Source organism: Pisolithus orientalis, assembly GCF_024613125.1.
Source record: "Pisolithus orientalis strain OTSU chromosome Unknown F5J12scaffold_44, whole genome shotgun sequence".
In the NCBI taxonomy this organism is placed as follows: Eukaryota; Fungi; Basidiomycota; class Agaricomycetes; order Boletales; family Pisolithaceae; genus Pisolithus; species Pisolithus orientalis.
This window is the reverse complement of record NW_026260825.1, coordinates 130,806-148,891: the sequence shown is the minus strand read 5'-3', so window position 1 is coordinate 148,891 and position 18,086 is coordinate 130,806. Positions and strand designations below refer to the sequence as shown.

General features: G+C 47.9%; 5 protein-coding genes across 5 annotated transcripts; 2 read left to right on the top strand and 3 right to left on the bottom strand.

The window, feature by feature from the left end:
* Positions 1-5,741: 5,741 nt before the first annotated feature.
* Positions 5,742-8,025, top strand: F5J12DRAFT_857820 (uncharacterized protein). The gene is made up of 14 exons (XM_051746747.1): positions 5,742-6,204; positions 6,267-6,276; positions 6,346-6,365; positions 6,424-6,456; positions 6,513-6,612; positions 6,661-6,692; positions 6,743-6,770; positions 6,822-6,854; positions 6,914-6,990; positions 7,053-7,212; positions 7,272-7,394; positions 7,449-7,486; positions 7,540-7,571; positions 7,648-8,025. Exons 1-14 carry the CDS (start codon positions 6,148-6,150, stop codon positions 7,805-7,807), a joined length of 903 nt encoding a protein of 300 aa, XP_051596046.1. The 5' UTR covers positions 5,742-6,147; the 3' UTR covers positions 7,808-8,025.
* On the bottom strand, positions 8,023-9,782 carry F5J12DRAFT_929494 (Metalloenzyme, LuxS/M16 peptidase-like protein). The gene is made up of 5 exons (XM_051749497.1): positions 9,537-9,782; positions 9,354-9,475; positions 8,546-9,305; positions 8,412-8,489; positions 8,023-8,356 (listed from the first exon to the last, which is right to left on the bottom strand). The coding sequence occupies exons 1-5, from the start codon at positions 9,735-9,737 to the stop codon at positions 8,267-8,269; spliced, it is 1,251 nt and encodes a 416-aa protein (XP_051596045.1). The 5' UTR covers positions 9,738-9,782; the 3' UTR covers positions 8,023-8,266.
* A 670-nt stretch (positions 9,783-10,452) lies between these two features.
* F5J12DRAFT_857805 (NADH-binding subunit of NADH:ubiquinone oxidoreductase) lies at positions 10,453-12,379 on the top strand. The gene is made up of 5 exons (XM_051746746.1): positions 10,453-10,693; positions 10,746-10,909; positions 10,968-11,757; positions 11,814-11,944; positions 12,003-12,379. Exons 1-5 carry the CDS (start codon positions 10,517-10,519, stop codon positions 12,229-12,231), a joined length of 1,491 nt encoding a protein of 496 aa, XP_051596044.1. The 5' UTR covers positions 10,453-10,516; the 3' UTR covers positions 12,232-12,379.
* Positions 12,380-12,984: 605 nt separating this feature from the next.
* On the bottom strand, positions 12,985-14,574 carry F5J12DRAFT_419610 (isoprenoid synthase domain-containing protein). Its single transcript, XM_051739334.1, has 6 exons — positions 14,507-14,574; positions 14,266-14,453; positions 14,024-14,142; positions 13,857-13,970; positions 13,500-13,800; positions 12,985-13,446 (listed from the first exon to the last, which is right to left on the bottom strand). The coding sequence occupies exons 2-6, from the start codon at positions 14,407-14,409 to the stop codon at positions 13,129-13,131; spliced, it is 996 nt and encodes a 331-aa protein (XP_051596043.1). The 5' UTR covers positions 14,410-14,453; positions 14,507-14,574; the 3' UTR covers positions 12,985-13,128.
* A 2,707-nt stretch (positions 14,575-17,281) lies between these two features.
* F5J12DRAFT_907284 (protein-tyrosine phosphatase-like protein) lies at positions 17,282-18,056 on the bottom strand (the record flags this gene model as incomplete). The annotated part of the gene is made up of 3 exons (XM_051748908.1): positions 17,282-17,335; positions 17,360-17,611; positions 17,682-18,056. 3 exons carry the CDS (start codon positions 18,054-18,056, stop codon positions 17,282-17,284), a joined length of 681 nt encoding a protein of 226 aa, XP_051596042.1.
* Positions 18,057-18,086: the final 30 nt, after the last annotated feature.

Genomic DNA, 18,086 nt, shown 5'->3' with positions numbered 1-18,086 from the left:
TGATGAAATCAAGCAAAAAAAAAAAGCAGCTGCAGGCAGTTAGGCACAGCAAGGGTGGAAGGACTCCAGAGTTCACCTGCATCATTGGACTCTTGCTAATTGCTATAGCTATTTAATATTCCTGTCTGTTTTAACCACTCAGCCATGGCTCTTCCTGCACTTCACAGTATACTTACAGGTCATCCATGCATCTCATCTGCCTGCAAAACACTGATACTCATCCCTGTCAGTTACAATAAGCTGAGATCATCACTGACATATTTGTTGTGTAGCAGCCACAAGAATGCATAGTTGTCTTGGCCTACCATCATCCTGTGTTCCTGGACACTGTTAGGCCCAGGTCTGTAAACTCTTTGTGACTGCTGATCATACCAGACCAGAGGCCCTGGTGTGAGTCAAAGTGTGGAAAGCTGGTGAAAACCAACCAAAACCAACACCAAAGACAAGTAATGTGCAAGTGGTGGTGTACCTCTGCAGAACCTGAAGGCAGAAAGAATCTAAAGTGGGGGGGATTTCAAGGGCAGGTGCTCCTAGCACAAGTCAATGGCAAGTTATGCAGGAGTAGAAAACCAAGTGATGACTGGATGGGGGATGCTGAACAGAGTGAAGGTGTTCAGCTGAAAGTATTCTGGAGTAATGGACTTCAATAAAATGTGCTCCTGGTGCAAGTCAATGACAAGTCATGCAGGAGTGGGAGGATGACTAAGCAAGACTGCTGACTAAGTGGGGACAAAGCTTCAGATAAAGAATGGAGGCAGATAGACCCCTTCATGGAGCCTCAACTACCAAGTATGAATGAAAACAGATAGACTCTTCCAAATGAGCCTCAACTGTCAATGACAAGTTATGCTGAGCTGAACTGAACTGACTGCTGAGTGACTTCTGGATTCACTTGTGGATTGCTTGGGTTGTAGCTAAGTACATGGGGGTTTATATACTGTGGGGGGAGTGCAGCCTATGACAAATGAGGCACAAACACTTGATAAGTAATGAGTAAGGACTGAGTAATCATGATGAGTAAGTGAGAAATGAAAAGTAAGCAAGCAAGGAAGATTGGTAAGTATTGGCAATAAATGAGTCAAGGACAGTCAAAATATCACAGAATGAGTCAAATAATGTCAGAATCTGAGTAAGCACTGTCACACACCAAAGGTGTTTGGTGAGGTGGACATGGATGCAGCTGATGAATGGAGATGAAGACCATAGCCCTCATGTGAAGAAGGACAGCCATAAATGTCAGCAGTCATCCCTTGCACAAGAACAAGTTGTCAATGCCAAAGAAAAAGGAAGGAAGCAAGTTAAGCACCAGTAAAAATTCTTAAGCACCCATGTACAGCATTCTGGTTTTCAACATATCTCCACCAATTCTGCAGATACCAACACCATTCCCACACTCACTTGTAGTGCTCAGCCACATGATCCTACCTTCCAAAATTGGAAAGGATTCATGCACTCCACATGTTTCTACAGCACTCCCTCCAAAAGATGCTCATTTCACTAATTCTCCTGATATGGCTGCCTCCATGTCAATCATTTCGCTTTTCCCCTTTGCTAGGGACCATGGCTACATATATCTACCAGGAGTTCCTACCAGCTTCTGTCCTGAAGCATCCTGGTACATCCTACCCTCATCTGCACCCTCTCAGCCCATCCAGCTTGGACAGCATATTCTTTTTGTCAGTATGACCTCTAGGAGGATGTTCTTTGGTCACCTCAGGTCTGTCATTCACTTGGAAAGGTCTTATGTGGTCGTTTCAGTCTCCCCAGTCCAAGAAGCATATGGATCCTTCCTCCCTGCTCCCTGCAATGTCTTCATACTGGTCTCATCCATCATTCTTCCAAGACTGCAACAGCTACAGTATAATCTACTGTTCTCCACTCTCCCTGATCACATCCATGATGAGTATGATGCACATCTTGCCTCCTTGTTGAAAGATACAGCAGAAGACACCCCCCCTTCATCCTCTCTTCCAACAGAGCCTCATACATGAAGTTTTTATTTGCTTCACTGAGAGGACAGTCAAGGGGGGAAAGTTGTGATCCCCTATGCTCCTGTCACCCCACAGACCCCCAAAGCTTGACCCCTGTTGACATCTGACTCACCCTGTCCACCTTTGAATGTACTATATTGGCATCAGATCAGCACTGCCTCTCTGTCATCCCACTTTGACCCAGAAGCAATTTCTTTGAGATGTGACATGCACAGCCTCCCCCTAATGTGATTCCAGTGTGCTTTCCCAGTTCCTGACATTACTTGACTCATACTTTGACATTCTGACTGTCTTTGACTCACCTATTGCCAATACTTACCAATCTTTTGACCTTGCTTACTGATTCTTTGCTTTTTGGCTTACTTATCCTTACCAATGCTCACCAATGCTTTCTAAGATGATTACCCATTTCTTACATTCCTTACTTATCACTTACCAATCACTTACCAAGTGTTTGCACCTTGTTTTCCATAGGCAATGCCCCTGTATTGTATATAAATCACTGTACTTAGATAGCTGAATAAGAAGAAGATGTCAGAGAGCCCCTCTTGCTCACATTTCATCATCACTCAGTAATTCATTCAGCAACTTTGATAGTTGAGACTTTATTAAGGGTCTAGCTATCATCTACTTCACTCATCATCATCTATCATCAATATACTTTGCTCCAAGTCCTCCCTGAGCTCAGTGCAGCTCAGAGCATCAAATTAAGTCATCATCCATCCTTCTGTAGGCTGACAACAGTCTACCCTATCACTTCCTCTTGCCTTCCAGCTCCTTCTTCATCAGGAGCACCCACAACCCTCAGCACTCATCTTTGAGTGTGGCAGCTCACAAAAACCCTCCCAAATCAAAGGTTCTACCATCTAGGTACTGCATAGGCACACCACCACTCACTCTTATTGTCTTTTGTGTTGGTTTTGGTTGGTTTTCACCACTGAACCACACTTTGACTCAAAGCACACTGATATCACATTATGGGATGGGAATGCAAGTCAGATCTCAGCAGAGACATCTCTAGATCCAAAGATGGCATGACAGATGGACAGTGTTTCCAGATTGGGAAGTATTAATTCCAGAATTGAAGGGCATGAGTCAAGCATCAAAGGGCTAGGGCATTGGGGGTCTGTGGGGCAATGGGAGCATATGCAATCACATCTCCCACCTGTTCATCCTCTCAGTGAAGTTAACAAAAGTTTCATGAATGGGGCTCTGATGGAGGAGGAGAAGGGGGGATGTCTTCTGCTGGATCTTGCAGTAAGAAGGCAAGATGCATGTCATACTCATCATGGATGTGATCAGGGAGGCTGGAGAACAGTAGATTATGCTGCAGCTGTCACAATGTGTGGAGAATGGTGGACAAGATTGGAATAAAGACAGTGCAGGGAGCAGGGAGGAATGATCCATATGTTTCATCAAGTGGGGAGACCAAAACAACTACATAAGACCTTTCTAACCAAGTGACAGACCTGAGGTGACCAAAGAATGTCCTTCTGGAAGTCATACTGACAAGGAGAACACACTGACCAAGCTGCATGGGATGAGATGGGGCTGACAATGACAGGATGAACCAGGGGGTTTCAGGACAGAAGCTGGTGGGAACACCTGGCAGATATATGTAGCCACTGTCTCTGGCAAATGAGACAAGTGAGATGATCAACAAAGAGGCAGCCATTTCTGATGGACTTAGTGAAATGAGTGTCCAATGGATGGAGTGCTGTAGAAATGCATAGGGTGCAAGGATCCTCTCCAAATTTGGAAGGCAGAATCATGTGGCTGAGCACTTTAAGCAAGTGTGAGAATGGAGTCAATATCTTTGGAAATGGTGGAGATACAACAAAAACTGGAATGCCATACACAGGTACTAAAATATTTTAATGTGTGCTCAACTTGCTTCCTCTTTTCTCTTTAGCACTGACAACTCATTCTTGTGCAAAGGATGACTGCTCACATCCAGTGGTCTTTCTATGCATGAGGCCTTTAGTCTTCATCTGCATGGTATGGGCATTGTGCACAACTCATCAATGAGTTGGGCAGAGTCAGCTGTAACCATGTCCACAACACCTTTGGTGTGTGACACCAGTCATGTGCATAGGCCTCCTTTGGGTTTGGCTCTCAGTAGGTTGAGGTTTTCCACTCCTTACACTCTGCATCATCATGCAGACCACCTGGAAGCACATAGTTGGGTGTGTGCTTGAAAATTGTGCACAGTGGCCTGCACCACTTGTATGTTGACAATGTAGGTGCCAGTGACAATGGTGCAATTGGCTATGAGTTTTTACACTGAGAGTATGCATTTGGGACATCACAATGTGGTACTGAATAATGATCTGTGGCATGCAATGTGCATTGATGTTCTCCAGGTTCATGAGTGTTCTGTTACATGTTGTAGTAGGGAGGCCTGGGAGCTGGAGGTGAGGACACAGCCACATTAGGCTTAGTCAGACAGAGGTAGACATGGACATGGACATGTTCAGTAGATACATCATCCTACAGCTTGCCTCAAGCTCAGCTCATTGCTTGTGAGGCTCTCTCCCACTGCTCCAATGTCCCTCACTATTATTCCTGGATGCCATCAGGCCAGGTCTGCAAACTCTTTGTCCTCAATGATCATACCAGACCATTAAGTCTGATCACATGTGATTTCCTTTCAGGGAGGGGACTGGTTGCATTGTGGTTCCTGCATTTTGTTGTACATGTCATGTCAGATAACATCATGCAGATGACCATGGACAGTGGCATGCACTGCTTGTGTATTGACATGGCTGGTGCCAGCATTGTTGCTGCTATCAGCTACAGGAATTTACTGCCAAGTCTGTGTACCCTAGAGGATCATTGTTGGTATGTTGCACAGACTCAGTGCATGAGTTTGTGGAACAGCACCCCTTCCTGACATTGAAGGATATTAAATCTATTGCAGCATTTTACAGAGTGGTTCTGCTTCATCATCTGCACTGTCAGGGGTGTGTTGATGCCCTCCACATTCATGAGTGTTCAGCTGCTTGTCCATCATTGTATGTGTTTCAACAGCTTAAAACCACTCAGAGAGGGAGATGCCTCCTTCCTGCACATCATCAAAGATTGCTCATACATCATCCTCTAAGCATGAAAACATCCTCTCATAAATGACAGTTATATAATCTACCATCCCACATAGAGAACATAAACATGTGCCCCATAGACTTTTCCATTCAATATCATCCCCCCCACAGTACTAATCTCTTATGTACACTTGTACATGCACTCACCTGATAGACCATAAATTTGGACTTGCACTCCCTCGATAGAATCCCATAAACTTGGACTTGCACTCACTTGATAGAATCCCATAAACTTGAACTCACACTCACTTGATAGAATCACCTGTAGAGTCACTTGTAAATGTAAAGAACTACGTCACGTGCTTTCCCCAAATGCGTCCAGGAGCGCCCGGAGGACTTTGGTATATGTATTCTGATAAGAATGGCATTGTTTCCACTTGACATTCCATACTGAAAGGAGATGCATAATTTCTCTCTTTCTGCTTGACTTTCCACATCGAAAGGACATTTTCATTTCATCACTCTTTCTGCCTGACTTTTGGTACTGAAAGGACATGTATATTTTCTGTATATTTCGCGACCAGCTGCATCACGAGTCTCAGCCCCATGCGTCCAGGAGCGCCCAGAGGGCTAATATATAATACCTGTGTTCATGCATCATGGTCGACAACTCTGGTGTGTTACTATAAAGAAATTTCCTAACCCAGAACCTCAGCCTCGCGTTCCCCGGGCAAAACAAAAACTTCTCGAGAAATGGACTGGAATGGAGGCAAAACATTAAACCCAATTTTCATGGTGCCAACGATCAACTGATATCGAATCTAAGCGATGGTTGAATGCGGCACCCGCAATTGGCACCCGCGGCTGTTGTCAACGAGTCACGCAGACCCATCAATTGTCCGTGGAGCCATGCAATTGATTAATCGCTTGGTTTTCCCTAGAATGGCTACGTCCATGCCAAGAGCCCTCTCTGTCCCCGTCCATATCACGGACTCATAAGCACCTTTTGGACACTTCTTTTGTCCGAGCTATCGCACTAAGCAGCCTCCATGGCTATTTACTGATCTCCCGAGGAATCTTTTGTGCTACAGGCGTGTTTCAAAGCTCTTGCAAGGATGTCCAGCTCCTCACTAGCCTATTTTCGATGGCTTTACCAGCAGCAGGTTATAAAGGTACGTGGAAGCCACCCAAATCCATCGTTCGATAAACAGTGATTTGAGCCGTGCACCTGCAGTACTGTCGAGGTATGTGCTTTCTATTTTCAGGATTGGTTTTGGTGCACTTCGTACTGAAACTGACTGTCACCTTACTAGTCGCACCCATTTCAATCTGGGTATCGTATTACACACCTTCGCCTTGGGAGAGATTAGACGCGTTTACCATTACCCTAGGCTTTTGATTTTTTCCTAACACTAGACGATGAAGTGAGTCGTTCATCCTTTCCCTTCTCATCTATGTGCAGGTCTGAACCGATTATTAGATACGCTTGCTAACCCGCACGAAACGTTGGGGATTAACGCATGTCCTTTACGTCCCAACGAGATACTTCCCGATCATAGGTTCCATATGCGCCGCTTACAGTGCGTGCATCTCGCAAGCGTGCAGTTAAACACCTGAGCTCCAGATAGACGCCCTGGTGACCACTCGTCCGGAAGAAACGGTACGTACTAACATGATAACCCAGGCCCTGGACTAATCCTACCGGCGTAGTGTGTAGCTTTGTACAGGGTCGCTGAAAGTCAGGTGCTATTTGCTGCGATACCTCATCGTACTAACCACCTAATTCCAGTCATACTGTACTTTGGTATGTTAACGTCAGAAGGCACGTCGCCCAGGGTTTTTACAGAGCGCAGTTTATTGAAGAGTAAACCCTCATGCCAGGGTTACTCCTGATTCGAACGCTGGCACTCTGGCACGCTCAAAATGCAGCACGGAAACTTCTGATCGGGACATATATTGTGAGTCCTGTGCCTTCCATACTGTTTCCATTACAGAGCAAACGTGATGACAATGTGCAAAGATGGTGGCAATCATTATGTTCGTCTGTGCCGTGATATCCAGTACCCTCAAGTTCGAAGGAATTTGCGGTGAAACGGACGCCTCCGTCGCCACTGCACTGGCTACCCAGCTTAGCCACGTTACAGTCGGAATGTTCTCGAGTGCAGCCTTCTTCGAACTTGGTACGCTTCCATACGCAGTCGTCGTTGTCTATGCAAAGGCTCTCATTGATACTGGTCAGTTGTAATGCTTTACACTCTCCTCTATGCATTAGGTTGGCGCGCAAGAGCTGGCCGGTACACTGCGACTAGGCTCGTGGCTGCCTTGACACATGGAAATATGTTATACGCCCTCTCACTGTTCGGTAGGTCAATGGCGATTGTCAAGGATCAGGCATCTGAAGAAAAGTTCGTTTCAGTGGTCTCAATTGTCAATATTACATTCTTTGTTTTACCGGTGGGTGAATACTGGTTTCTGCTCCAACAAGTATCGCTTCAATTGCGCCACAGCTCTCAGATGGATGGAACGGTCTTTTCATTACGTGAGTCTTTACCAAATCCTTTGTATGCTCAGAACACCTCCATTGACCTGCCTCAATCGGACGTGATCGCAAACAGCTTTCAGGGTATTCTTCACGGAGTGATGGCGTCCCGAATCCTTTTCGAGTTGCAAGGCGCACTTTCCGAGGGAATCAATCTTCAAATCATCACTGGTCCAGGGTCAAGGATGGAATTTTCATCGGTGCCATTGAGCGATTTTCGCACGGATGAGTTTTGAATCCATTGCACGTATGCGCCACATATGGATTCGGGTCCGCTCCTTTATTTGATGAAACCAGAAATCTACTTATACATTACCTCCCCCACCGCAAGTCAGTTGTCTTCGTATGATTCTAGATGCATATACCCTCGCACTCGGATATGAAGTCATGCGATGTATAATTCGATCATTAGACTCGCCATATATGATACATGTCGGACATGTGTAAGTCGGGGGCTGTCTCGATGTCATCTAGAGAACGTGATGAAATTGACTGTTGTGGTACGTTGAGTGGTTGATCTATCTCAAGTTGATCCTAGTATAAGGAGCAAGGAAGTTCTGATCCAACAGGGCTCTTGTGATAGGAGGGACGGGGATATGCCAAGTTTGCTCTAAACACAGTGGTGTCTTGGGTTCCACATGCCCAATCTACATTAGTCTGCAGGTGCCAACATACTAGGTATTCATCCCAATTACTCAAAGCACGATCTCATCAACATAAGGGAGGGTCGCAATATCTCCAATGGCAACGTAAGTAGGAGTAACCTTGAGGAGCTCCGAAACGGTCTGGGTAGCGATGGTATCATGAGAGTGCAACCCATTGGTGCATATTTTTACTCACTTTCGATAGTGTAGCAGCATCCACCTTGTCCAAGGCGGCCAGCGTGCTCTCGACCGATGCATCTGCATTGAAGAAGACCTAGATATAGTAGAAAAATGAATCATGTATGCGCATTTCATAGCTAATTGTCCCACCTTCTTTCCGAGGGCTAGGGTCAGACCCTCTCTGGTCTCGGCAGCTGTGGCAGCATCAAACTTGGTGCGTGCAACAGCACTCTTGAGCTCTTCTGCTGTGAGAGGCTTCTTCAGCTTCTCGAAAAGAGTCTTGGCGGCCTCTTTAACGCTCTTCACGTCGGGTGCCTGAACAAGGACGCCGGCTAATGCAGCATCAGAGTAAGGGAGGTATACCGGTGTGAGCTTAGTAGACGAGCGGGGCACAGAAGGCCACTTGAGCGCAGATGGCGGTGCGAGGTGAGTTGCCAAGACCGAAAGTGCGGCCGAAGGTGCTGTCGTGCCGAAACCGACGAATACCGTCTGACCACCCATGGGAAGGTTAATGCGTGCGTAACCACCAAAGTATTTCGAAGAAGACGAAGAGGGCATAGAGGAACCACTCGGGAGGGGAGTCTCCGCAAGCGCCTTGTCTACGAGGTCTGCGAGGCGGGCAGAGTCGATACCAGTCCCGACAACGGCAACGTTGCCCGAGGCAAAAGCAGACGTAGCAAATTCTTTCACCGAGCCAAGGGATACGTGAGAGTGAGCGTCTGCCAGCAAAGGCGCACCGAGGCCGGTGCGGAACGCAACGCTGTGAGCGGCTTCGATGGCGAGAGTGCTGGGTACCTGAGAAGCGTGTGTCGACTCGTCACGGACGACTGGAAGGACGTATTCAGAGTACTCGTGTGGAAGAAACTTGGTTGTTGCGAGGATTGAGGCGAGGAGTGAGGTGAAAAATGGTCTAGGCATCGTCAGTGGAGACAGTGAGGGAGGGATGGGTCAAACGCACTCGTCGCCACGGAGGAACTCGGTTGTAAGAGCGAAATATTCGCGTGACAAACTAGCAGAGAGCACACCACCGTAGAGTTCGCTCTCCCTTACAGTTCCGAGCGTCGACCGCTTGGCAGTACTCTAGACGCGGGGAGAAAGAGTAAAATCACACACGCCAGACCGGCCTAAACGCAACACACACCTTGAACGCAAAGTTTTTCAAGACGTGCGCAACTCCAGCGCTGGGTTGGTATCGACTTCCCGCCTTGACGAGGACGGTGACGGCGGTCGTTGGCTGACCATAGTCGACTGCAGCCACCTTGACGCCAGAAGCTTTTGTGTCGACCACAGTGGCAAACGAGCGTGCTAGACGCTTCGCGGTCGACGCCCGTGTTGCTAGCATGGCTCACGTTTTCTAAGGTCAGTCGAAGTAATCACTCAAAGTTTTAGAGAGGATCAATAACCGACAGGCCCGGGTTCCCCCGGTATACCCAAATGAGGAATGCAGTTCCCGCGCCTCCAACTGGTCACCCAGATACACCGACTTCTTCACAATCAAGCTTCTGGACATGTAATTTAAAGAATTTTGCCATCTGTTCCAAACATAAAGTCATGCGAAATAAACAATGCTATTTCAGAATATGATATTCTGCAGTCAAAGTATTGAAATTTCCGATGTGTTAGACGCAGTTACAACCCATCTCATGTCTGTGGATACCTGAGGAAATGCCAAGTGCAACAAGGATAATGATGAAAGTTGAGGCGATTCTCTGACAAGTAAACAATGTCTTCGAAAATTCTATATGTCGAAGCGAGTAAAGCATGAGGTGAACGGCCATGAGTGCTCGAGGGCAAAAAGAACGACATAGACCAGCTGGACGAGAAGGTAGAACACAAGCGACACCTATGAGGGAAGCGAAGTCGTATGAGAGCGGAAAGGTCGCATAGGATGGTGGGTGGGGGTGCAGGAGAGCGCAGGAGAACCCGGGCCCCCGTCCTCAATCCAGCCTCTCTCACAAAACTATTGTAACAGTACTCACCGGACAGGGGCAGGGAGACATACAGAGCCTTAGTCATCGATTACATAATGAGTAGCACTCCTTACCGGGATATTCCGAGTTTGCTCTTTGGCCGAAAAGACTGAAACCGTTGACATTTGACAAAGCGACGAGCCCGAGGAGCATGCTGAGGGCATCAAAACAAGCCGCTCTCATTCAGCAGAGCGCCACTGCGCTAGGCAAGCGCAGCTTTGCAACAGTTGCAGACCCGCCTGTCCGTCACTATGGTGGGCTCAAAGACCAGGATCGCATCTTCACCAATGCTTATTGCAGACATGATCACGGTCTTAAGGGTGCCATGGTATGCTGGTGTTGTCATATACAAAATGCTTTGGATAACCCATGTATTTCAGGCTCGTGGAGACTGGCACCGTACCAAAGACATCATGCTGAAGGGTGACTCGTGGATTATCCAAACCATCAAAGATTCCGGTCTCCGAGGTCGCGGTGGCGCCGGCTTTCCGAGTGGTCTTAAATGGTCATTTATGAACAAGCCAGGTTGGGAGAAAGACAAGCGGTGTGTTGTTTGGACCTTATATCCATGTTCTCAGGTGTTGAACGGACTGCCATTGCAGACCTCGTTACCTTGTGGTCAACGCTGACGAGGGTGAACCCGGGACCTGCAAAGATCGTGAAATTCTCAGAGGTGATCCGCACAAACTGGTCGAGGGATGTCTCGTCGCCGGACGCGCAATGAACGCGACGGCCGCTTATATCTACATCCGCGGAGAGTTTGTGCAGGAAGCTGAACACCTTCAACAAGCCATCACCGAAGCATATCGCGCTGGTTTGATTGGCAAGAATGCTTGTGGCTCTGGTTACTCGTTCGATGTTTACGTTCATCGTGGTGCTGGCGCTTACATTTGCGGCGAAGAAACTGCGTTGATCGAGTCTTTGGAAGGAAAGCAGGGCAAGCCTCGGTTGAAGCCTCCCTTCCCAGCTGATGTCGGTCTATTTGGATGTCCAACAACCGTCGCCAATGTCGAGACGGTGGCTGTCGCCCCTACGATATGTCGTCGTGGTGCTCCATGGTTCGCTGGTTTCGGCAGAAAACGTAACGAGGGGACGAAACTCTTCTGCATCAGTGGTCATGTCAACAACCCGTGTGTCGTCGAGGAAGAAATGAGCATTCCATTGCGGGAGTTGATCGAGCGGCATTGCGGTGGTGTCCGAGGCGGGTGGGACAACCTACTTGGAATAGTCCCTGGCGGTAGCTCTGTACCGGTGTTACCGAAGGATATGTGTGCCGAGGTTCTTATGGACTACGACTCGCTGAAGGATGCTCAGTCCGGTCTGGGTACTGGCGCCGTCATTGTCATGGACAAGTCGACTGACATCGTCGCTGCCATTGCACGCTTCTCCTCCGTACGCTTTGTATTCATTTTCACTGTCCCATTTCTGAATTTGGCCTTTTCACGCAGTTCTACAAGCATGAGTCATGTGGCCAGTGTACGCCGTGTCGTGAAGGTACGACCTGGATGATGAACATGATGAACCGAATGGTGGAAGGACGTGCACACCGACGAGAAATTGACATGCTGTTGGAACTCACGTACGTTTGTTGATTTTCCCGTTTGTGCCGTTCCCATAACGATGTCAATCCAATCCAGCAAACAAGTCGAAGGAAGGACGATTTGCGCTCTCGGAGATGCCGCAGCATGGCCCATTCAAGGTCTCATGCGCCACTTCCGTCCTGAGGTCGAGAAACGCATCGACTCTTTCCGTGCAGAGCATGGTGGTGTACTGTTCGGTGGTCGTTTGAAGAGCGAGATTGATCCGACGTTGGCTACGCCAGATAATCTGGGCGCGAATTTGATAGAACCAGGTGATAGAGTGTAGACTACAAGTCTCGTGGCTGCGACACCGCTTGCAACTATATCCTTCTGAGGTCGGAATATACACAGGCTTTACCCCTCATAGCTGGTGGTGTTTCCCCACTAGTGTTCACTGCGGATATGGCTAACGCCAGAGAAACTTACGATGACGCTAGTAGTAACCAATTCGTCGAATCAGGTGCCGCAAGCTATGCATCCATTGGAATCTGCTGTCATCCCTCGAGTAAGTTCATCCGACCGGACAACATGCTTCTATCCCGCGCAAGTCGGAAGAATGGAAGAACCCCCGTTCAACTTAATCCACAGGTCTTGAAGTCGGCAAATATTAGAGACTACCCCTAGCCACACTCGGTCACGTAGTTGGAACGAAATTCCTTAGCTGTGCGGAACCAGAGTAACGGTACAGAAGACTCACGCGTCATCTTTTGAGTTGCTATCGACGTGACGTACCTTCCTTCGAAAACGACTCGATATCAGCCAGTCGTCGACCTTATCCCATCAGAGAGACCATCTATATAGTCTTGGGTTGGTTTCCTCCGATATTACACTCATGCATGATACATCAAGACCGGGCCATCTGAGACGAGGAACAAGTTGTTAATGGAGTTGCGACAAGTACTCTGTGCCACTGACAGAAAGATGCTTTGGCTTTTCGAAGGATATTGGGTGAGCGTGTGAGATGTTCAAGGGTATGACTGCTGGGAGAATGATGGGCTAAGATCTGAAGCGTCGCAACTTCTTAAGAACTCCTCTCACTATTGCGAGAAACCACCCATAAAAAGTACAGTCATCAGTGAAATACATCTCGGCTGGCATGTACTGATAGTTCGCAGCCTTCGAAGTACAAATGTATGTATGCTAGGATCCAACCATGTGTATCGCATCAGGGCTAACTAAAGAATCAAAGCCTCATTATGCCGTTGAACCTGTCCTCATCTGACTCAAAAACATTGTAACGAGTTGATGCCAGCTGCCACTCAATAACACCGACAAAGAGGTCGACCATGGCATCAGCGTAAGCTTGTAATTGGGGATCGTCTCTAGCCAGTTTACTCCTGTATTCCGTGAAACGGTCTAAAGTCTGGTTGAAGAGATTGGCTGCGTAATCTATGGCATGCTGAAGATCCAAGCATGCCGTGCTAGGGTCTTGCATGAGGATGGTTAGAAGGTTGTGAACTACACCCTCGCCCTTGAGTTCTTTCTTGTACGACAGAATGTCCTGCAAGTATTGGGATGAGAATAGCAAACAAATGGTTGAGAGCATTGATATACGTTAGAGATTATGAAGATATCGATTACTGCGAGCTCGAGAGCTTTCACGGTAGTATCATCCAGAAGTTCTGGTGAGATCTTAAGCCCATTGATTGCTCGGGCATATACCAGAAATACAGGGGCAGCAACGGACTTCCTGCGCGTCGGGATGTACGTGTTGAACGTGAGCTTGACATTATCCACCTCTGTGGTTTGCCTGTCGAGCGCCTCCTGTGCAGTTGCTCTCGCAAAGGCGGTATTTGCTTGGCGACAATCAACTCTATGAGCCTCGCTAATGACAGCAGTCGTTCGAGATGCAAGACTACATGCAGCCAGACAACTAAGAATGACGCATCCCGAACGGGAGAAAGGACTGACCTACTGATCAACTTGACAAATTTGTGGGGTGATGCGAGACCCGCAGATGGGTCATCAAATGCGGAGAGAAACAGTGTCGCATTTTTCTCTGCTTCCTCAGTGGATGCCATATCGCTGGAGTCAATGTGAACGTCACAGTGACGGAAGAGCACAGAAGGTGGACCTGCTTTGCGTGATCCAAGAAAATGAGAGCATTCATATGCGCAACGACGGCGTGTAGGGCCTCGGAGTCTGCCGTGGGATAACAGCAAGAGGCAAACAGAGGGATCTGTCCACTTTTACACCCCTAGTTATCGCATTAGTTGGGAGGGGGCCACGATTAATGGTCAGCGTAGATGATCATCGATGTAAGCACCATCCATAACCATCAACTTCGATGTAGAAGATGGCCATAGTAAGAGCAACTCACAGCACATTCCCTCTCCCCGAACAAAGGGACTGAATCAACCCACTGGCTATGTTCTTCCTCTAACGTTACCAGGTTGTCATTGATGGGGTGCGTTTTTCTCGGACATCGTGCCACCAAGTCTGGTATGCGATAGGTTCTTGACATAACGAATAGCTCAGAACCCGTGCACGTGCACTGGACTGCTATATCTGCAATCTGCAATGTTAGACTTCTGTTTTCCCGGTCAATGCCTCAAGCTCGCCTGCGTTTATGTAAATAATGCTTCTTATGTCCAGTGGTTCCAACTTCACATCCTTGGACTGGGGCTATGAAGACGGCATAACTCGAGTCGGTGCGAGGCAAGTACTACTACGAAGTAAAGTAACGAGTGCGACTGACTGAAATCAAGCCAAAATAAAATTGCAGTCGCAGCTGACAAGCAATGAGGCACAGCAAGGGTGGAGGGACTCTGGGGTTCAACTGTGTCCGACATTGGACTGTCACTAACGATTGCTATTCTTACCCAAAAAACACATCGGGCATATGTATCGTGCAATACAGTGATATGAGGTTTAGCCTTAAGTCAACGAGAAATATGTGCAGATACACCTTATGTGCAACAAGATACGTTGCAATATCAATGATCTCAGAAATTATCCAGGCGCACCCTGGTATCACAACATGAACTTCCGTCTTCTTATTGTCCTCCCGATAAACATAGCCCACTTGCATGTGCTGCCTCGCCCACTGTGTCAGCCTGCTGGGGTTCGATTGGGTAAAATGCAAGGGCGGGGTTAGTCTCGCTTTCGCCTGTGATGCAGACGTGGATTCTAGCCGTTGTCATGTTTACAACAGTTGCACCTGACAGTGGCATTGTCCCACTTTGAGCGATCAGTACGCATCCTGTTCCTTTGTGAAGACCTTACTTCGTTACTACTAGAAGTAGGGTGATGGTGATTAGCAAAGGAGTTGGTGCGGCGGGTTCAGCTCCGTAGATCAGATGGAAACATGTTTCGTCGCAAGAGAAAGTTCATCAGTCATACAGGAAGCTCACTAGGAATAATTGAGAGAGGATCCTGGAGGTCGACGAGCGTGTCACTCTGTGGTTTTCCTGCCAGTCTTTTACTGCGGTTGGCCTAGCTCACGGTGCAGCAATCGTGTGGCGTACCTCATATCGAAGCTGTATTGACCCAAGTGGGTCAACGAAGCCAGAACCCTCATGTTAGTAAGTAAGTTCCATGTACCCTATTTCACATGAAGGTTAAAAACGTGATTGATCGTAGAAACGGGATTGGACGGATAACAGCCAATTGTTTCCATACCATACTTCAAGCAGAAATCGATAGGAGTCATATATTCCTGAAGCGTCTGAGAAGTAAATTGATACCTACCTGATGGCGTTGCCTTGCGGTAAAAAATCACACTTGGAGGGGTTTCCGAGCCACAACATGGGTTTCCTTGGAAGTTCATGATTGGCTACGCATTTGCTCCACGTCTTGTTGAGAACATTGTTCGAAAGAGACCCGCATGTCGCCACCTAAGTAGCACTGTTTCAAGTAGTGTGAGTCGCAGGGGAATATATAGATTCATCATTTTCAGGAGGTTCTGAGGAATTGTTGCTTACTTGAAAACTCGGAGCCGTTTTACATAACTAGGCAAGCTAGTATGCTCTAACACTGCAACAAATACGTTGCAACGCTGGCGACCTAAGAAATTACCCACGTGTACCCTGGTATCACAACATTAACCTCAGTCTTTTTATTATCCTCCCGATAAGCATAGCCGACTTGCATGTGCTGCCTCGCCCAGGTGTCAGCCTGCTGGGGTCCGATCGGATAAAATGCAAGGCCCGGGCTACTCTCGCCTTCGCCCGAGATGCGAACGTGGATTCTAGCCGTCGTCGTGTTTACAACAGTTACACCTGACAACGGCATTGTCCTACTTCGGGTTATTGGTATAGGTCATGTCTTTCCGTGAAAGCTTACTTTGTTGCTTAGGAGGAGAACAATACGCAAAGAAGTCGGTGGTAGAAGTGGGTTCAGTGCTGTCGATCAGATGGAAAGGTCGCTGCCGTTACAAGGGCATATTCATCAATCGTCCGGGAAGCTCACCAGGAGTAACTGTGAGAGTTTTTGGATGTGAATGAGGGTTCCATTCTGCAGCTTTTATATCTGTCTGTTATCGCGACCGATCAGCTCACACTACGGCATTCGGGTCGACATGAAAGACCGGATGGATCGGCGAACCCAAAGCCCTCATATAAATAGGTATCCTGTGCCCCGTTTCATCGTGCAGTTTGGAAACGTGTCTGATAGTCAGATGTTCCTAAATGTCAGTATAGCGTATAAATTGAAAGGTTCGTAACCTTTGATTAGAAGTGTGGTGATGTCGACAAGGACGGAGGAAAATCTGTGAATGTATAATCAGCTGGCATGGGGTAATACTGGCGGCAATGGATCCTCGAGTGACATCCATTCTGTCGAGAGTTTGTACTGGAAATGCAATGCTACCTCGCTTGCGATGACAAGGATTATCTTGATATTCTGCAAACAAATCATTCCTGTCGGATGCATATTACACGCTAGTCTCGCCGCCGATAAGAAAACCTGCAACATCTTCCTCTCGTTCTCTTTTCATGTTCTGGGCCAGTCCTATTCCATTTTAACTCGCAGAAGTGCATTGCGATGCACTCTGTACGCGTATGCCTCTGTTTCAAGCAAAATAAAGTAGTAGAACCAGCAAAGAACCGGCGTAAAAACATCTTGATAACTAAGCAACGAACGACAAACCCAACATTGAATTGAAATTGGCAGAACTGGCCAGGATTGCCAAGCCATAGAGGAGAATGTGTGGGTATACCGAAGAAGAGGGAGATCTTGAATCATGATATGGATACCCGAGAGATAGATGAACAAAGTAATCCTTTCTGGACCTGCGAGAGGCAGGATGATCTAGAATGAAGGGATGTAACGTGGACCCACGGACAACCGGGTGACCTTGTGGCCGCCCAAGGAGGTGGCACAAGGAGAGCCATGGATCAATATGGTCTTGATCCACCATTTCCGCCGTAGCTGATTCCCCTCATCGTCATCTGTGGGGCGTGTCCATTGGGGACTGGGGCAAGAGTACTGACAGGCTCAACTGTGGACATTCCGGCGTATGATGTAGTTGCGCGCCGGAATTGGGGTGGCGGTGATGGAGCATTAGACCGCCACCTACTCTCCCAAGCTCGGAGGGCGGCGACGAATCCGGGATTTGGATTGATACATGGTCGTCGTCGTTTAACTAGAGCATGTGCCTGATCGTATGACATTCCGAGGTTGTGGATGAGGTAAGCAATGACGATTGCTGGTGAGCGTGAGATACCCTGGTCATGTCATCGGCGTCACGTCAGTTATGCAGCCTGCGCTGGTTTTAGTAAACAAAGAGGTTAATACCTGCTGGCAATGCACGAGCACGTTTCCACCTGCGTGGAGGGCGTTGGCAATGTATGCACATGCACCCTCAAGGTGAGGACGCAAGTCTGCTGACGGTTTGTCGACGATGTCGATCTTGAGACACCGGAAGCCGTCTTTTTCGGAGATGGGCAGCCAGGGAACATCGAGAACCTGGACGACGTGTGTGATATGGTTGGTCGCGAGTAGTTCACGGTCCATCGTGGCAGAGATGGAACCAAGGAAGAGTGAGCCGGGCGCGACGGTGGATGCCGCTGGCTTGACGGAAGGAATAGTGGGAGATGTTGGGGTGGGGTAATGGACTGGGAGGACCAGGTGCATTGGCGTGCACATCGCCTCCATTACTTCCGGCGCCATACCCTCGAAGCGTATCATTCTTATGACTGG

Excerpts from the sequence above, each read along its gene's own strand:
- F5J12DRAFT_857820 (XM_051746747.1), top strand. The coding sequence starts at position 6,148 with ATGTCCAGCTCCTCACTAGCCTATTTTCGATGGCTTTACCAGCAGCAG. Across the intron at positions 6,771-6,821 it reads TTTGTACAGGGTCGCTGAAA|TCATACTGTACTTTGGTATG; the intron begins GTCAGGTGCTAT and ends ACCTAATTCCAG. Across the intron at positions 7,395-7,448 it reads ATACGCCCTCTCACTGTTCG|TGGTCTCAATTGTCAATATT; the intron begins GTAGGTCAATGG and ends AGTTCGTTTCAG.
- F5J12DRAFT_929494 (XM_051749497.1), bottom strand. The coding sequence starts at position 9,737 with ATGCTAGCAACACGGGCGTCGACCGCGAAGCGTCTAGCACGCTCGTTT. Across the intron at positions 9,306-9,353 it reads GAGTTCCTCCGTGGCGACGA|ACCATTTTTCACCTCACTCC; the intron begins GTGCGTTTGACC and ends GACGATGCCTAG. Across the intron at positions 8,357-8,411 it reads ATGCTGCTACACTATCGAAA|ACCGTTTCGGAGCTCCTCAA; the intron begins GTGAGTAAAAAT and ends ATCGCTACCCAG.
- F5J12DRAFT_857805 (XM_051746746.1), top strand. The coding sequence starts at position 10,517 with ATGCTGAGGGCATCAAAACAAGCCGCTCTCATTCAGCAGAGCGCCACT. Across the intron at positions 10,694-10,745 it reads ACGGTCTTAAGGGTGCCATG|GCTCGTGGAGACTGGCACCG; the intron begins GTATGCTGGTGT and ends CATGTATTTCAG. Across the intron at positions 10,910-10,967 it reads GGTTGGGAGAAAGACAAGCG|ACCTCGTTACCTTGTGGTCA; the intron begins GTGTGTTGTTTG and ends CTGCCATTGCAG.
- F5J12DRAFT_419610 (XM_051739334.1), bottom strand. The coding sequence starts at position 14,409 with ATGTCAAGAACCTATCGCATACCAGACTTGGTGGCACGATGTCCGAGA. Across the intron at positions 14,143-14,265 it reads TCGGGGAGAGGGAATGTGCT|GGGTGTAAAAGTGGACAGAT; the intron begins GTGAGTTGCTCT and ends TGCGATAACTAG. Across the intron at positions 13,971-14,023 it reads ATTTTCTTGGATCACGCAAA|CGATATGGCATCCACTGAGG; the intron begins GCAGGTCCACCT and ends CATTGACTCCAG.